Source organism: Dermochelys coriacea, chromosome 2 (assembly GCF_009764565.3).
Source record: "Dermochelys coriacea isolate rDerCor1 chromosome 2, rDerCor1.pri.v4, whole genome shotgun sequence".
In the NCBI taxonomy this organism is placed as follows: domain Eukaryota; kingdom Metazoa; phylum Chordata; order Testudines; family Dermochelyidae; genus Dermochelys; species Dermochelys coriacea.
In genome coordinates, this window is record NC_050069.1 from 216327630 (window position 1) to 216343699 (window position 16070).

The 16070-nt window shown below is 38.2% G+C and overlaps 1 protein-coding gene across 1 annotated transcript in view; it reads left to right on the forward strand.

The window, feature by feature from the left end:
- The window catches only part of DGKB (diacylglycerol kinase beta), a 519697-nt gene that overhangs the window by 232434 nt on the left and 271193 nt on the right, over positions 1–16070 (forward strand). Inside the window, 1 exon segment of the mRNA XM_038392537.2 lies at positions 7420–7536. Within this exon segment, the coding sequence (XP_038248465.1) occupies positions 7420–7536 (117 nt within the window).

A 16070-nucleotide genomic window follows, 5' to 3' on the forward strand; every position in this document is an offset into this window, starting at 1 on the left:
AAGAAATAAAATGGATAAAATTGACCATAAAGTCAGCATGTAGTGGTGTTGGGGTTTATTGCCAGTAGTTAGGATTATCTGCCTAAATCATTGTTGGGCCATTCCTGAGTGATTTGGTCACTCCTAAAAGTTATTGCAATAGAAACCTTAGAATACATCACACTATCTTACATTCTGTTGCATAAATTAATTCAGATTGTTTTTCATCTGGTGAAAATACACATTATAAAAGCAAGATTTGTGATGCATAGGAAAGGTAAGTGACTTGGTAATGGCATGACAGAAAACGTGTAACAGAATTGGGAATTAGTTCTCTTGGATCCTATTCCTGTGCCTTAACCTTAAGACTATTCATCTGTTCTTCTCGTGTACAGTGTATGGGTGAAATTCATTCTTGTGCAGAGAGTCGGCTCAAGGCCTATGCACCTTTTAAACCCTCAAAAAAGATGGTAAGTGGTTCCTAGGACTTGTTCAAGGCTTCAGCACAGGGGTAAATTTCACCCTATTTAAGTAACTTTCATTTACACTAGTAAGCATTATTTGTGTATGTCCTTGCGCTGCAAAATTTATACAATAGTGCTGCACACCATATAATGAACTGTGAGATTAAAACACAGAGAAAGGTATTTCCTCAAACACATAGTATCAAATTCCAGATTCAGTTCTCTGCAAATCTAAAACAGTCGAAATGCAATGGTGTTCTTATCTACAGCAAAAGCTTTTCCATTTCTTTGAAGTTAGATTGAAATTAATAATTGCCCTGGAGGAAAGAATGTATCTTTCCTAACTAATTATCTGTATTGCAAACACAGTTCAATGTTAAAATGAATAAGATGCTGATAAACTGAAATGGCAGATCAATGAAATGGCAAATTCAATCATTTTGAATTATACCTTGCTGCCTTCCCACCTCATCACTGTTATCCATTCCTAAATTTGTTTCTCAGATCATCTTCCATTGGACTTTAATACACGTTTATCTTAAATCTATTTTTTTCTGTTTGCATCTTCTTTCTTAGAGGATCATGTAGTAGTAGCTACTATGGTATACGTTTATTTTAGTTTTAAATGCAAGTAATAAGCCATGCTGTCTTGGGCCTTACTGTTGATTCATTCTTTGAGTGCACTGTGAGTTGTGAGATCAAAGGCCAACTGTCTTCAATTGCTCAAGAAGTGCACCCATGATCCAGAAATGTGAAACAGAAAAAAAAAATCTGTTTGTGATCTTACTAGGACTCTTATTTTTTTTTAATTTGATATCTAAACACGTAACAAAAACATCAGGCTCCATATTCTGCACAAATATACCCTTGTTCTCAAAATAGCTCACACAGTAGAGTACAAGGGAAAGAGTAATTAATAGAGAAAAAAGTTCTAAACAACTTACCTGTGCTATTTTTGGGTTACATTCACCGGTACAGCCCAGCTACTTTGTGGTACTCTCCTGTGGCAAAGCAGTCTCATATCTAATGTAACCAGACTGCTGACGGAAACCTTGGGAGACATAGAGAGAGCCTCCACAGCAGCTCTGAGGCTGTCCCTCTCTTGGCTTCCAGTGCAGGCATATAGCTAAGGCACAGAGGTTTGGCCACAATGTCCATGTACCTGATTGATCCCGGGCTGCTGGCATAGCCCCTTGGGAATGAGGGCAGCTGGTGCAAGATTAGAGCAGCCTGCTTTTAAAAAATATGTAGATGTGGATGTCAACAATCTCTCCCATGTTTGATCTGTTCTTACTCTCATTCAATGTTTGTGTAATATTATTGAAAAGCTTGTAATAAAACCACTCACAATAAATGGGTAACTCAGGTTTCCTTGACCGTTCTTAGTCTGAGTTCCAAGATGCTTATGGCACTGAGACAGCTTTTGCTGAATGATGGTCTGCTCCTGGAGATTCATGAAGATCAGATGCCCATTCATCTATTAGTTTATCAGGTGCCTTCAATACAGTTTATTGCACACCTTAGTGGGAGTAGACAGAGCTGTATTTGTGAGTGTCACAATTTCATTTTTTAAAAGGTGTAGTGTATATCTTTGCCTATCAACAGAAAATAGAAATTCTTTCTGTACTTGCACACTGTATTAACCAATTAGTAGAAAAAGATCTTTTGTCAGAAGCTCCTGGCTTTGGACTAGGATTCAAAGGACCCAAAAGGAGAAAAAAAAAAAAAAAGAAGAAAATATTTACAAGAAGCAAAAGGTGTCTCTTTAAACTATTTTGGGCAACACAGGCAGTCTTTCCACATTCTTTCTCTGAATCTATAACCAAGTGTTCTCAGTCTCATTCTCAGAAATATGAATTATGATGTGGTAGCCATATTGCTGTGAGAATATACTTTTGTTCAAGAGTATCAGAAATAGGAATAAAGCAGCTCACTTAATTGTTCTGTATGTCTGTTGTAACTTAATGTTCCTTTTTAATGGATTTCCCCTCTCTCCTCCTATTGTTCTAATGTTTTAGCTGAAACTTTTTTTTCCCCAACAGACTCTACCCACTTTAAGAGTTTCACTCCCTGAGGTGTGTAACATAGAGGTGTCCACATATACGTACGTGTAAAAGGATCTTGATATTGCAACATTCTTCTTGCAATAAAGTGCATTTTGGGGCTGGCCTAGTGGTTTCGTGGTGGAGGTCTACATTGTCAGTTGAAAAGCCCTATTTCAGTTTTCAAGTTCTTTCTCTTTTATCTGGAGGCAGTCCTTCATGGTACTCAACAGTGACTCCCTGGAGTGATATTGAGTGATCCAAGTTCCATCCTATCTAACAGCCAAGGGATAGTGTGACAAAGTGGGGAATGCGAGGGGGAGAAAAAGGGGTATGAAAGATGGGAAAATGTATAGAATTAGAATACTCACTTGGTGTAACAGGGGTTGTTTTGAATGTTATCAACCTGAAGAATGGACAGGAGAGCAGAACAATTTGATTCTGTAAGCCATCAAAATGTACATTAACTTTGCAAAGTGCTACATTGAGTAACTCTCACTCAACTTCACCCATGTCCATCAGACAAAATAATTTACAGCTACATCATTCATTCAATAAAAAGAATAATTAAATAGAACATAGTTGTAGTATAAATGTCTCCCATCTTGAAAATAAATGTCTGCATTTTGCAATTTCATTTATTTTAAGTGTCAGCTTTGCCTAACATTAATTTAGAAGTTGTGCACCATTATTCAAAAATGTTTTTATTAAATTATCTCTTTAAATTGCCATTTTTAGTTTCTGATAAAACCTTGGATATCGTAATAATATCTCAAATCTTGAAAACTATTCCTTTTTAATTGTAACTAGAAAGGAACCTTCATTTAGATGTTCTTTGATAGAAGTATACAAAACATCAGTGCCAGGGAATCTGAGAGAAGTTTTTTGGTCACAAATGTAAATTTCTTTCTGTATTTGTATTAATGCAAATATACAGTAAACAGTCAAGATGTCAGTCATAGTATACATGTATCTATACTATGGGCCAGATCCTTCTGGTGCAATGCACATAAAAAACCTGTGCCTAGCAGTAGGCATGTGGAATAGAAGGTGGACAGTCCCTTATCTGCCCCTTCAAAACATTACAGAGAGGACACTCTTCTGCCCCCCCGCCCCGTGACATACTCTGGTGGCCTATATGTACCTAAGATAGATGGCAGGAAGTACAGATATTGCTGAGTATAGGCTAGGGTACTGCCAGACCAAAATAAGGCAATTCATGATCCTAAGCACACTGCAACATGCCATTAACTCTGGTTCCGCCACTCCATCCCTGCCCCAGCAATGTGATCCCACCATCAGTTGGAAAAGTGACAGCAGGTTCCTCATAATACAGAAACACTGTTTGGTTCTGTACATTTGAGATGTTTAGAGTTGCAGTTGGGATTGATGGGTGTATTGCAACACCGTTTTTGAAGCAGGTATTAGATTCACTGAGGCAGTCCCTTGGGGGAAAATCCTATAGAAGTTAATACAAAATAAATATACATTTTTAGAAATCACTGTAAAACAATAGATTATAGTAGATAATGTCTGTTCTATAGATTTTCATAACACCTAATGGATTCTTTAGCAGGAATATACATTTTCAGTTATACTCTATAGGGTATAGATATGCTACAGAAAACTCCTATATTTCTGTTAAAGCCTGTAGGATTTTTCTATTTCCAGTGTATGGAGAAATTTTACAGTATAACTGTGCAGGAGAAGCTTTCTTGTTCAGTTAGGCAAATTGTTCTCTTAACCAGACTACAAGTAATACAAGCTGGATAAAGGATGTTGCTGGAAATGGAAGTATCAGCCATAGTGCCAAGTGAGGGGCTTTGCTATTATCTGTGTCTCACGCTGGGATTAAAAAAAAACCAACAATAACTGTGCTTGGAGGTAATCATCACTTGCTGCATCTAGTTTGTGAATGATCAATAACAGCAGGTTTGGCATTGTGGTAAACATTGCTTTTGTTAAGACCATTCTCAGCAATGTAAAAATACTTTTTCTCTGAGAAACAGCATGGTGTAAAAAGATTTTTAACAGCACATATTAGGAATAGACCTATTTTTAAAACAATTTATTTTTTCTCTGTTGAAATTATTTTCCCCTTTATATGTTGGATTTTACCCCTTTCCCTTATCTTCAGTGTTACTCAATTTGACACTATTTAGAGTTTGAATTCTCCCCAATCCTCTGACTTCTGTCCTTAAACCATTTTTGTACATCACCCACAAATTATTTGATCTTTGAAAATACTTCAACATCAATAGCCATATTTGATCTTTTGCATCAAGGTATTACAAAATCCTGCTTAACTCAGTTATTTTCTCTTCATGTAGCTCTTATTAATTTTTGAGTGATTGATGTTGATGATAATAATTATTTCCAAAGTTGTTTAGAATGTTTCTTGTTGTGCAGAATTTGTTTTAATATTTGAAATTGTCTCTCTTCACTCATAGCACTACCAGATTTCCCATTTAAAAATACTAGAGTGAGTGGCACAGTGCAAGGCATACCTGAGTTTAACTCTTGTGTTAGATAAAAAATGAAAATCCGATTGGTTGTCTCATCCTGGTCCCAATTTGTAAAAATCATAAAAGCCATGCACTATTGACAGTCTCGGGACAACACAGAGAGTGTGTGCGTTTTGCAGGTCAGTGCTGAGATGCATTGCCAAGGCTGTTCAGGTAAGCTTGTACAATGCCTGGCCAACACTGTTAATCTGTTCCTTGACTAAGCATTAAATGTATTTTGGTATTTAAACAACTAAATTACATGCCAGATTCTTGGGCCCTGTGAAGGAGCATGTCCTCACATTGGTATGGAGGAGACTAACAAGCTCTTCACGGCATGTTCCACACTAACAAGATGTACCTTGAAGGCTTGTTCAGCCTGCAGGAGCAGGAGATTAAAAGGAGGAATTTACCACTGGAAGGGGTAGTGAACAGGAAGAAAGCTGCTCCACCCAGAGACAGAGGATAACAGAGGTAGTCCAGCAGAGTAGGAAGCAGTCACAAGATGCTCTAAACCCAAACCGTTTTGATTGACAGCGAAGCAATATGTCCTAGGAAGAGGGGTAGAAAGTAAACCCCACGAAGGGGTAATAGACTCTGGGAGACTAAGCCCTTAGAGCAGAATATCCAGGAGCTGTCTGAGAGACTGGCCCTCTTTCCAGACAGATCCTCCTTTCTCACAAGGGAAAGGGAAGAGGAGGAGCCAATCCTCCGTCCCTGTGCGGTTGCCTCAGAAAGCTTCCCCAAGTGCTAGAGGGTAAAGAATGGACAGTGGGATCTGGGGGAGGGGGTGGGGGGCAGGCCAGGGAGCCCCTTCCCAGCCCATTATAATCCTATTGTGCTGGTACAGAAGTGCAAAGCATCCAAAAGGCCAACTTAACTGGCTTCTTGAAGGTTCTTCCTGTGTAGGGAAAATATCCTGCAAGCATAGAGTGCCATATCTGTTCTGTGCTATACACTCATAGGCTCCTATTGGAGGTCAGAATGCTACTGTCCTTCAGCAATCCCTGGCTGCTGAAAGGGTCTCTTTGTGGCCATAAGCAGCCAGGTACAACTTAGGGCATCAAAAGGCAACTAGGAGCATTAATTTCTGCCAGGGCAAGAATGACCCCCTGCCCAGCCCCTGATTTGGGGAATACAATGATGGTATAAAGCCTCTGCTGCCCCCAATTAAACCCCAATAACAATAGTTCTGTTCAGGCATTGTACTGAGTCGAATGCCTGTCAGCTATGCCAGTGAATCTGTGTCAAAATCTCTTACTAATTAATTTAAACTGCTTTAGAAAGAATGGGACAAAATAATTGCAGTGAAACCCCATTGGCTTTTCTTCAAGTACTCCAGGGATTGATTTGCCCCAGTATGTAACATAAGCTGTGGCATTTAATACATTGCTTATTGAGCACAGTTGGGGGGAATGGGGGAGTGGCACAAAAATGCTCTTCATGTGGTTTCCTGCTGAGGTAGTTCTGTGCCAGTCTAATCCCCTGGCTAGTTTAAAGCTCCTTTGTATGTCTGGAGTGATGTAAAATTAATGGAGCACAGCCCAGGATTGGGGATACAGGTTTTACGTAATCAAGATCTGCCATATCATTTTGCATTGTATTTTGTGGACATGTGAAAAAGGACATGATGGATCTATTTATAAATAGAGTAATAAATGATTAATACAGAGAACAAGTAGAATTCTGCCTCTTTTTAATTTTAAAGGTATCACAAAGTTTGGTGAAACTAGTTGATAACAGTTGAAAATCTGGTTGTCAAATCTCACAGTATTTCTCCTTCTACAGAGTTGTATCTTCTCTGTCTTTCACCCACCCATATGCCCTATGCATCAATATTATCAGAAGTTGCCAACCTCTTAGAAGTCTGATGTAGGTTAGCTGTGCTTTCTGTATATTGTTTCCCTATTCTACAAAATGTATCTTTTTTTAAAAGAAAATATTTCTCTTAAATCTATATTGTCAGTTTATTACAGTACCTGAAAGTATGAGTATATTTTGCCAGTGCCCAATGAGTGTCCTTAAACTGTCTGTCCTGCATCAGAAACAGTTTTCTAGAGATTAGTGATCTGTTAAAGAATTTCATTTTAAATTATTAGGATTTTATGTGATTAGCTTCCATGTTAGAGAACCTAGACCTGGCAGATGGGGATAATACATATCAGATTATCTTTCACACCATTGCATTTGTTTTGTGATTGGACAGTTGTCATCTATCTATTGCCTAGCCTCTGTGGCACATCTAGGCACATAAATAGATGTTGTGTGAAGTAGACAAACGTCACATAGTGACTTGACTGAGATCTCATTTTCACTAATGTAAGATCTGAATATTTGCCTCTAGTGAAAAAGCTCGTACTTGGCTCCACTATGTCAGCTAGAGTAAACTTGTATTCCATGTTAAAATGCCTTTTTGTACTTTTCTTCTAGGAAAGACAGGCAACTGTGAAAAATGAAAAGAGTTGCCCCCAGCAAATGAACAAATTGGGAGAACGGACTAAGATGCAAAGAGCAAATTCTGTCACTGTAGATGGACAAGGACTTCAGGTGTGATTGTTGTTGTGGGTTTGTTGTTGTTGTTGTTTTGTTTTTATATATGGGCATTTATAGATTAAGAGAAGACAACACACTGAGCAACCTTAAAAAGGAACCATTTCCTACAGTACAATATGAATATTTCCAATACTTCTAAGTATTAGAAAATACTACAATTTACCTTACAATAATGTAAATGTTTCCTTCTGTAAGAATCACAGGTTTCAGAGTAGCAGCCGTGTTAGTCTGTATTCGCAAAAAGAAAAGGAGTACTTGTGGCACCTTAGAGACTAACAAATTTATTAGAGCATAAGCTTTCGTGAGCTACAGAGGCTCGTTCACCTGCGCATCTACCAATGTGATATATGCCATCATGTGCCAGCAATGCCCCTCTGCCATGTACATTGGCCAAACTGGACAGTCTCTACGTAAAGAATGAATGGACACAAATCAGACGTCAAGAATTATAACATTCAAAAACCAGTTGGAGAACACTTCAATCTCTCTGGTCACTCGATCACAGACCTAAGAGTGGCTATACTTCAACAAAAAAGCTTCAAAACAGACTCCAAGGAGAGGACTGCTGAATTGGAATTAATTTGCAAACTGATACAATTAACTTAGGCTTGAATAGAGACTGGGAATGGATGAGTCATTACACAAAGTAAAACTATTTCCCCATGGTATTTCTCCCTCCCACCCCACACCCCCACTTGTTCCTCTGATATTCTTGTTAACTGCTGGAATTAGCCTACCTGCTTGTCACCATGAAAGGTTTTCCTCCTTTCCCCCCCCTGCTGTTGGTGATGGCTTATCTTAAGTGATCACTCTCCTTACAGTGTGTATGATAAACCCATTCTTTCATGTTCTCTGTGTGTGTGTATATAAATCTCCTCCTCTGTTTTTTTCCACCAATGCATCCGAGAAGTGAGCTGTAGCTCACGAAAGCTTATGCTCTAATAAATTTGTTAGTCTCTAAGGTGCCACAAGTACTCCTTTTCTTTCTGTAAGAATGTCATCTGTGCAGGATTCTCACTACTGGTTCTCAGCTCTCTAGAATGAGACTGCTGGAACTTCTGAAACTCTTAAATTATTTTAGCCACAAAAATGTACCAATACCAGGACAAAGCATGATTCAGGCCCCTCAATAGCTGATTGTACAGCCTATGTTGTCCATACTTTGCAGATAACACTAAGCTCTGTGTTTCCATTAATCTGATACATGGTGAAGGTACTCTATTTTTATTTATTTTGTAAAGCACCATGCCACGCATATGGAACTATATGAACAATAATAGAGTAATACCTTGTTTCTTACCAGGATTCAAGCTTGGTTGAAGGCAAGATTGCTGAGGCTGTCCATATGAGCCTGAGTTTATAGTAGTAGGTCAGGGAAACACTAGAAGATATGGCTAAACAACTAGAAGAAAGTGATATCTATGCCTTTGGTTGAGGGAGTTTGCCTGCATTTTGGTAAGACAGGTTCAAAGCTTGGTGGATTTATGGATTCTTTACTACTTTAGGTTGCCCTGCTAGTGCTAGTGTTGAAAAGTACTTTTATTATTTGTTTGGCCAGGAAGCTGTTTCTTGGAATCTACCTGACCCAAGTAGTACCTTAGGGCCCATTAGAGTGTTTCCGTTGGAATTTTCAGAAGCACTCAGGTGCAGTTTCAGGTATTGGTTTAACTTTTAAAGTCTTAAATGGCTTGGATCATCCTGTGTACTTCAAAGTCCCCCCTTTTTCCTTGTGTGATGCTGCAGCAGTTGGCAGTAAAATGACTGTACCTACTTGGGCAAGGAATCTGGGTGAAGCCAAGTAGAGACAACTGTGATGTCTATAGACCAATGTAAGGAGCCTGGGTAACAAAATGCAGGACTAGAACTACTGGTGCAGGAAGTAAAACTAGATATTATAGGGCTAATGGAAGCACAGTGGAATAGTAGTCATGCCTGGAATATAGGTACTGACAGGTATGTGCTGCTCAAGAAAGACAGAGATAAAGGTAAAGATGGTGGAGTAGTATTGTATACTAATAGTGAGGTAGACTGTAAAGACATTAGAATTGGTGTAAGGGATATAATGAAATCTGTTTGAGTCAAATCACTTTGGGGAAGAATGACAACAGTGGTATATAGTGCTTGGGGTCTGCTACAGACCTCCAGGATCTGATTTGGGTAAGGGATAGAGACTTCTTTAATATTTTTAATGAAATAAATACTACTGGGAATTGTGTGGTCATGGGAGACTTTAATATCCCAGATATAGACTGGAGGACAAGTGCTACTAATAATGATAGAGACCAGATATTCCTGGATGTGATAGCCAATAGATTTCTTCACCAAAATAGTCACTGAACCAACAAGAGGGAATGCTATTTAAATTTAGTATTGGTAAGTAGCGAGAATTACTTAAAGGGCATCCTTGGGTTGAGTGATCATGACTTAATACACTGTAAGCTAAAATTACATCTGCAACTAGGGACCCTTGATTTTAAAAGGGCAATTTAAAAAAAATTAAGGGAATTAGGGAAGTTAAATGGACTGAAGTTAAGGTACTGAATGTGGACAAAGCTTGGAATTACTTTAAGACAAACTTGCAGAAACTATCTAGATCCTTCATCCCAAGCAAGGGGAAACAATTTGTAGGGAAGAGTTGCAGACCAAACTGGATGAACAAGCTTCTCAAACAAAATATTAAGAGAAAGCAGAAAGCCTACAAAGGATGGAAGAAGAGATGGATCATAAAGGAAAGCTACCTACTGGAGGTCAGAAAGTATAGGGGAAAAGTGAGAACTGTCAAAAGCCAAGCAGAGTTGGACTTTGCAAAGGAATTAAAGCCACAATAAAAGGTACTTTAGCCATAGGAATAAAACAAGGAAAGAAGTGGAACCACTATGGACAGAGGATGGGGTGGAAAATAAAGATACTATAAGTATGGTCCAACATCTAACCGAATACATTTGCCTCAGTTTTTATAAGAATAATGAGGAGTTTGGGGGGCAGTAGCAAATGGCTAATGGGAATGAAGATATGGAAGTAGAAATTACTACATCTGAGGCGGAAGTTAAACAATTTAATGGGACCAAATCAGGGGGCCTGGAATCTTATCCAAGATATTAAAAGGAACTGGCGCATGAAATTGCAAATCCAATATGCAAGCATTTTTAATAAATTTGTAAACTCGGGGGTTGTACCCTGTGACTTGAGAATTGCAAAGTATAGTACCTATATTTAAGAAAGGAAGAAAAAGTGATCCAGGAAACTACAGTCCCCATTAGTTTGACTTCAATATGTATGCAACGTCTTAGAACAAACTGTTGAAAGAGAAAGTATTACGGACCAGAGGTAAATGGTAATTGGGATAAAATACAACATGGTTTTACATGACCTTACAAAAAATCAGGCCAGGAGAACCCCGATCTCTCTCTCTCTCTCTTTTTTTTTTTTTTTTTAAAGAAGATAACTGATTTTCTAGACAAAGGAAATGCATTAGATCTAATCTCTTGGATTTCTAGTAAGGCATTTGATACGTTCCACACTGGAAATTATTAGTTACATTGGAGAAGGTGGGGATAAACACACAAATCGAAAGGTAGGTAAGGAACTGGTTAAAGGGAAGACTACAGTGGGTCATACTGAAAGGGGAACTATCAGGCTGGATGGAGGCTACTAGTGGAGATCGGTCTTGGAACCAACCTTATTTAACATTTTCATTAAGTGACCTTGGCACAAAAAGTGGAGTGTGCTAATAAAATTGCAGATGTCACAAACCTGGGAGGTATTACCAATACAGAGAAGACGAGAATATCACACATGATTATTTGGATGACATTTAAAACTGGAGTAGAAATGGGACAAATTTACTAGTGCAAAATGCAAGGTCATGCATTTATGGACTAACACAAGAATTTTGCTACAAGCTTCGGACGTATCAGTTGGAAGTGACAGAGCAGGAGAAAAGACCTTGGTCAATCACAGGAATGACTCTGAACTGCCAGTATGAATGTGGGCCTGAAAAAAGGCTAATGAAATACTAGAATGCATCAGGAGAGGTTTTTCCAGTAGAGAAAGAGAAGTGTTATTACCATCATACAAGGCCCTAGTGAGGCCTCAGTGACGTTTCACTCCATATTCTTTATGAAAATATTTATGATATGAATATGACATACTGAAAATACTTTATGCAAGTATGAAATATACTTTATGGCTCATGTAAGATATCATTAGAAAGGTTGTGATTTATTGAATGTAATTATCCAGTTTGTATGCCTGTATCATTTTCGTCTGAAGTTAGGAATATTAACTATGTATCGTATTCAAATGTGTTACTTGGGAGTCAACTCCAATCAGCCCTTCAGGTTACCAGTGGAAAAGCCAGACAGGACTAATGGCCATTAGGAGAGACAATGGACTGTGAAAGAGCTTAAACAATGAGGAGACCTTGTGGCATCAGAGACTACACTTTATTTGGGCATAAGTTTCCGTGGGCTATAACCCACTTCATCAATGCATGGAGTGAAAAATACAGTAGACAGGTATACAGTAGGCGACATGAAAAGAGGGAGTTGCCGTACGAAGTGGGGGGTCAGTGCTAACGAGGCCAATTCAATCAGGGTGGATGTGGCCCATTCCCAACAGTTGACAAGAAGGTGTGAGTATCAGTAGAGGGGAAATTACTTTTTGTAGTGACTCAGCCACTCCCAGTCTTTATTCAAGCCTATTTGATGGTGTTCACATTTTCAATTATTCCAGTTCTACAGTTCTCACTGAAGTCTGTTTTTGAATTTTTTTTTGTTGAAGAATGGCTACTTTAAATCTGTTATGAGTGTCCAGGGAGATTGAAGTGCTCTCCTACTGGTTTTTGAATGTTACAATTCTTGATGTCCGATTCATGTCCATTTATTATCAAGAATTGTAAGGGTTTAACTCAAGCTGGACGATCATCTAGCTTGTGAGTAATAATACCTGAGGTCTCAAGAGGGAGACCAGTGCAGTTGCCTTTCAAGACTTATGTAATCTGCCTGCAACAATATCTAGGATGAGAAATACTATTTGTAACCAATTTCTTTAGTGAAACTAGCTTAGTTTGCATATTTGGTTTCATTTGCTTAGTAATCTGATTTGTACTGTCTGCTATCCCTTTTACCACTTAAAATCTGCCTTTTAGTTAATAAATTTTGTTTTGTTTATTATTAAACCCAGTTTCTGTAATTTCTAACTGGGTGGGAGAGGAGAAGTTGTGCATATCTTCCTCCACATTGAGGGAAGAGGCGGATTTTATAATATATCTTTGGGTCTGCGCATGCCAAGGGAGGTGAACACCTGTGTGCTGGGGGCAAGTCCCTTAAGTTGAGCCTTCCCAGAACTGATCTCAGCGTCTGTTTCATTCTGCAGTTGGGTGTAGCGCTGCCTGTGTGTGTGCTGGAGGAGGCTTAATAGCCTGACAGGTAAGATAGCAAGACAGGTAAAAAGGGTGCCCAAACTGGCATAGAATTGGGCTCAGTGGTATCTCAGCACATCAGGTGGCATCCTAAGGAGTCCAACCTGTTACAGCCCCATCTCGAATACTGTGTGCAGTTCTAGTCTCCCGTGTTTAAGAAAGATGAACTCAAACTGGAACAGGTGCAGAGAAGGGCTACTAGGATGACTAGGAGAATCTACCTTATGAGAGGTTTCAGAGTAGCAGCCATGTTAGTCATGAAAGCTTATGCTCAAATAAATTTGTTAGGCTCTAAGGTGCCACAAGTACTCCTTTTCTTTTTACCTTATGAGAGGAGATTTAAGGAGCTTGGCTGAGGGGAGGTATGATTGCTCTCTATAAATACATCAGAGGGATAAATACCAGGAAGGGAGCGGAGTCATTTAAGTTAAGGGCCAATGTTGGCACAAAAGCAAATGGATATAAACTGGCCTTCAATACGTTTAGGCTTGAAATTAGACACAGGTTTCTAACCATCAGGGGAATTGAACTTCTGGAACAGCCTTTGAAGGGATGTAGTGGGGGCAAAAACCTAATGTGTGTCAAGAGTGAACTTGGTATGTTTATGGAGGGGATGGTGATGATGAGCTTGCCTAAAATGCCATATGGTCCATCCACGACTGCTATTAGCAAATGCCTCCAATGGCTGGAGATAGAATACAGTATGGGGCAGGTTCTGAGTTAGTACAGAGAATTCTTTCTCAGATTTCTGAATGGTGGGTCTCACCCATCTGCTCAGGGTCTAACTGGTCGCCATATATGGAGTCAAGAAAGAATTTTCCCCCAGGTCAGAGTGGCAGAGACCCTGGGAGGTTTTCACTTTCCTCTGCAGCATGGGGCACAGGTCACTTGCTGGTTTGAACCAGAGTAAATGATGCACTCTATAACTTGAAGTCATTAAATAAAGATTTGAGGACTTCAGTAACTCAGGCAGAGGTTATGGATTTATTACAGGGTGGACGGGTGAGGTTCTGTGGTCTGTGATGTGCAGGAGGTCAGTCTAGATGATCATGATAGTTCTTTGGTTGTAAAGCCTATGGGTCTATGAGATTCTCCAGATTTGTGAGGGTTTTAGTTTTTGAACTTATTTTATAGTTCTTCCTAAGAACATTTATGTAACGATTCAGATTTGGTTAATAAATTCAGTAAATATAGTAAATTGTCCATTCATATTGGTGTCCTAATTTTCTGTATAAAGACACTCTGATGCTAAATTTTTGTAGTTACGATTAATTTGTTTTTTTACTACTTAATTACACAGTAATAACAAATGCTTATACTTTGTTGGATCAATATAATCCAACTATATATATATATGTATATTTGGATAATAATCCAAATATATAAACTGCCGTCAGTAATTTACTCAAAACAGGTGTTCAGGCAGTTTAACTTGGAAGACAAATATTTGGATCAGAAACTTAATAATTGGCACTTATTTACTGTTTCATAGTCTCAAAACACTATATAAACATTAACAGATCCTCCTCATATTTCTGTGAGATTGGTAGTGTGGTCCTCATTTTAAAGAGATGTCTGGTCTTCTATTGAAAGCAATGGCAAGACTTCTATTGCAGGATTGGGCCCAGATAATTTGAGTGACCTGTTCTGTAACTTCAGGAAGGCCTTCTTTAAATTAAATTAAGGCATGAAAACGTTCACTAATTTAGTCTAAATCTCAGGTTGCATTTTGAATTATCTGGAAATGTCTACATTATTTAGAAAAGTCATTTAGAAAAGCTGTAAGAAATTAATTGAAAGAGACCTTATTTTTTTCAGAATGGAATAGAATAGAAATTGATTATTAGGCTATTTAGATGGTCCAAGAACTTTTACCTATGATAATATGGTTGGACTTTGAAATATAAAAGCTTTGAAAAAGAAATAATTGCATCTGAGATTTATTTTTTTGTTTAGAAAAGTATCAAGAAAAAAACATAATCACAGAAGAAAGTGCAGGTAACTCAGTGGCATTGAGGATCTGTGCTACTTAGAGAAGACTATTAATCATAGTTAAGCACATTAATCTTACTTCTTTCTAGCTAACCAGCATAATGATCAGGATTATTATTTCTAATTAGAGGAAGTAATAGATCATGTGTAACCTTAAGATGAGTCTCATTAATTAACCTGAGTCCTAAGGGATTTCAGATAGGTAGTCCATCTTTGTCACAATGAGTATCATTAGTTTACACTTAGTTCACAGGAACAAACATCATTGGAATTGGACTAAACAACTAAAATTGATTAAAATTATAGATAAGAAATAAATATATGGCAATCCTTAATATATCCTGCAATTTTATATCCAAAGTATACTGATGCGCAAACATCCAGTGCATACTCTGTATATATTGGGCCTGCTTCTGGTGTTGTATTGATTTTACACTTGGGTGACTCCATTGACTTCACTGTACTTACCCCTGATTTACCCTGGTGTAAATTAGATCAGAATCAGAACCACTCTGTATACAATTATAGGTGGAACTGGTAGTGCTGTCTATCTGTAAGATTGCCTGATACTACATTTTAAGACCTTTTTTAATTGCTTATTGCATTATCAAACTTTAACTGAATTTTTCCATGGCGTATGTCTGTCCTAGACTGAGTGAGTATTTTGGAAGTTTTCACTGAAAAGGTTTGAGAGAGAATGAGATTAAGGAGAAATACTTTATTTTGACAATGTTAAAAAAAAGTAGTTATTTTATTGAGAACTATTAATGCCTTTGTGCTTTTGGAGCAACCACTTGAATTTTGATAGAGAAACTGAATTTTTTGTTCCATTATGTGCTTTTTTCTGTCTCCATCAAAAATCAACCTAATCCGGCCAATTTATAAACCTCTGAAAAATCTCAATTTGCACATACTCAGTGGAGACTTGCTAGAGTTTAGCAAATAAACTCCCTGAAGATTCCATCTGCACTGAATATGCTCCAGCCTAGGGCTACAGGAGCTGAGCAGGACTTTGCCATGGGGATCAGGCATAACAGCTGAGAGCTAGGACACTCTTAATTCTGGCTTTTGCTAATTTGTGAGTGCTCAACTTTACAACCTTAATATTCGTTTA